The following is a 3,116-nucleotide window of genomic DNA, read 5'->3' as shown; positions in this document are numbered from 1 at the left end:
AATTCACCTTTACACAAGACTATTGAAATATAAAATAACGAGTGTGATGATAACATCATCCAAATTTAAATTTCAGTATCATTAGTCTATTATTATTGATTACAAAAAAAAGGAGGGAAAAACCCTCTGAAATTATTTTCATAATACAGTTTTTATTCATAAATATTTGTTCACATACTACTTAACTATATAAAAGTAATTAGGATTATTGTTTTGTTCTGAGGTGGAAAGCAATAGAAAATGCTCGCGAAAGTGATCCCAAAACGACGTCGTGGTGATGATGAATTATTAGAAACATTCAGCTTCCATAATCCGCGAGGTAAACGACGGTGCCGGTTGGTAGGTGGCGCGATACGCCTCATTGTACTCATCGCCATCGTCACCTTCCTAAAACGACGTCGCACCGATCTCCCCTTTCCTCCTCTCCCTCTCTCTCACAGTCCTAATTTGCCAAAAAGGAAGGTAATTTCCCCCGATTGTTTCCCCTCTTTACTTTAACTCCAACTTCTTTCCGTTATCGACGCAATTCTCCTTCTGAACCGTACTTTGACTGTTCCTCTCTATGCTTATCTGATGAGAATTGTGTTTTTAGTCTGATTGTGAAATTAGCTCTTCTGACCTCATGTTTGTACATATTTTTGCATTTGATTAATGGTGCATGATTTTTTTGTTAATTTTCTGTTTCTGGGTCTAATATATGGTGAAGTTGTTGTTAAAGATTATAGAGTTTATGGCTCCCCGTGATGGGTTGGAATTTATGACTCCATGATTTATTGCCTATGCGATCGTGAACTTTTAAGGGCTCTTCGCGCTGTTCTTTCATACTTCAATTGATTTAGTAAATTAGTAATTACCCGCGATTCCTTTTTCTTTTTCAATGTAACAGCAATCTGGTTTAAATGGAGGAAAGTTTTGTCGGGATGAGTTGTTTAATTTGAACAGGTGTACTGGTAAATTTTGCATGGGTACTAAGCAAATAATAGAAGTTTTCTTGTGATGATGATCGGACCTGGAATACTTTCCTTCTGTCATGTCCTATGCGATTTTGAATTTTCCCAGGCCTTTGTGGTTTATTTACTATGGGAAATTTGTTATGGTTAAAACTTAGATATAATTCCTTTGATGAGTTCGGTGTTGTTCTCCGATTAAAATTAGAGTTTCACCTCGGTAACATGTGCACTATGATTTGTAAGATAAAGCTTCAATTGTGATTGGAATATAACACCAAAGCATCTAAAAAAGGCATCCATGTTTTTCCAACCTGTTAGTTGATTTTATTTTTTCATTTCTTCTGTAAAAATTCAATTATTGGTTTTGTTTTTTTTTCACTCTTTTCTTTCTTTCTTTCTTTCTTTCTTTCTTTCAGGCCAATGGCATCTTCTTCAAACTCATGGATGAAGGAATATAATGAAGCACTGAAACTTGCTGACGATATCAGTGGTATGATTTCTGAGCAGAGTTCATTTCCTGCATCTGGACCAGAAATCCAGCGTCATTCATCTGCTATAAGGAGGAAGATTACTATATTGGGTACCCGGCTTGATAGCTTGCAATCTCTATTGTCCAAGCTTCCTGGAAAGCAGCCGCCCATGTGAGTGTAATTGTTGATTATTCATGTTAAAGAAGATCTTGGAACACTATGCATTGCATCTTCTAATACTTTTCTATCCGTGAATAGTTTTTTTGAAGTTTCCTGATATTAATAATCTCTTCTGGGGATGTCTTTAACATTGTAATATAATTACTAAATTCATTGTTGGGGGAACCACTACCAAGACATGTATGCTATTAAGCCATATAGTTGTAGTAGAGAAGAGGCAATGCTTTCAATTACGCTGTGAAGGTGCATGATGAAGTTTGCATTACTGTTTTGTGAAGTGTATTTCACTTACTTGATGCAGATCTGAGAAGGAGATGAATCGTCGGAAGGACATGCTCGCAAGTTTGAGATCAAAAGTTAATCAAATGGCTTCCACATTGAACATGTCAAACTTTTCAAATAGAGATAGTTTGCTTGGACCAGAAGGAAAACCAGATGCTATGGCCAGAACTGTTGGCCTGGACAACAATGGACTTGTTGGATTTCAACGGCAAATAATGAAAGGTTATTTGATGAGATTGTTAGAAAATATATCGCTTGTAGTATGTTCTTTGGATCTAATAATGCTTTGCTGTTCAAGCAGAACAAGATGAGGGCCTTGAGCAATTGGAAGAGACTATAGCAAGCACAAAACATATTGCTTTGGCAGTGAATGAAGAGCTGAGTCTGCACACCAGACTCATTGTACGTTGTCTTCGTGCGTTAATTTTCATTCGTGTTTTTATGGCAATAATCTCTTCTAAAATGAAATCCTTTCTTTTTCATCTGCCAGGATGACTTGGATCAGCATGTAGATGTCACAGATTCGAGGCTTAGGGTAACACTCTTTTAGTAATTCTGTTGGGAGAAAATCCCTCGTTTAATCATATCGAAGTTAAATTATGCTATTTTTTACATTTAGTTACAGCTTAACTTGAACATTTGTGTTGTGAAAACAGCGGGTGCAGAAGAACTTAGCAATTTTAAACAAGCGAACCAGGGGTGGTTGTTCCTGCCTGTACATGCTTTTATCAGTTGTTGGTATAGTGTTTTTGGTTGTTGTCATTTGGCTATTGGTCAAATATTTGTGATGCCATAATAAATTGCCCAACTTGTCAAGCTTCTCCTTTTGTCTTTGTTTCTGACGTGTGCACTGAAATGTCATAACCGAGTTTCCCCATTTCCCTTGCTACTCCTCAATGACATGGAATTTGTTGAGGTCGTGAAAGGCGTTGTATTGTAATTGACATATATAACTGTTTGTATATCGTGTGTTTTTCTCTTGTAAAATATTAAAGATTTATTGATGTAATGTTAATGTGTCCTACTACCGCTTCATAACTCTTAATAGGCGAAACTATGATCCTTATCTTTGCTCTTTTAGTCAAGCGATTGCCCGAGTAAGGGGGGAAGGAATGTTTATGCCTTGCTATAGGTTTCCCCATTTGCCCCATTAACACCAAGTTACGTGTCTTCCTTACTTTGTTGTCCATTATTGGGAATCATCTTTGTCATAATATTTTGGTAAACATTGTTC

The 3,116-nt window shown here is 36.6% G+C and overlaps 1 protein-coding gene across 1 annotated transcript; it reads left to right on the top strand.

Annotated features, from left to right (window-relative positions):
- Window positions 1-265: 265 nt before the first annotated feature.
- On the top strand, window positions 266-2,904 carry LOC108337078 (syntaxin-51). Its single transcript, XM_017573523.2, has 6 exons — window positions 266-462; window positions 1,367-1,591; window positions 1,902-2,104; window positions 2,184-2,284; window positions 2,373-2,417; window positions 2,539-2,904. Exons 2-6 carry the CDS (start codon window positions 1,371-1,373, stop codon window positions 2,668-2,670), a joined length of 702 nt encoding a protein of 233 aa, XP_017429012.1. The 5' UTR covers window positions 266-462; window positions 1,367-1,370; the 3' UTR covers window positions 2,671-2,904.
- The last annotated feature ends 212 nt before the right edge of the window (window positions 2,905-3,116 follow it).

Source organism: Vigna angularis, chromosome 7, assembly GCF_016808095.1.
Source record: "Vigna angularis cultivar LongXiaoDou No.4 chromosome 7, ASM1680809v1, whole genome shotgun sequence".
Taxonomy (NCBI): Eukaryota; Viridiplantae; Streptophyta; class Magnoliopsida; order Fabales; family Fabaceae; genus Vigna; species Vigna angularis.
The sequence above is the reverse complement of the archived record's forward strand: the minus strand, read 5'-3'. Positions and strand labels throughout refer to the sequence as shown.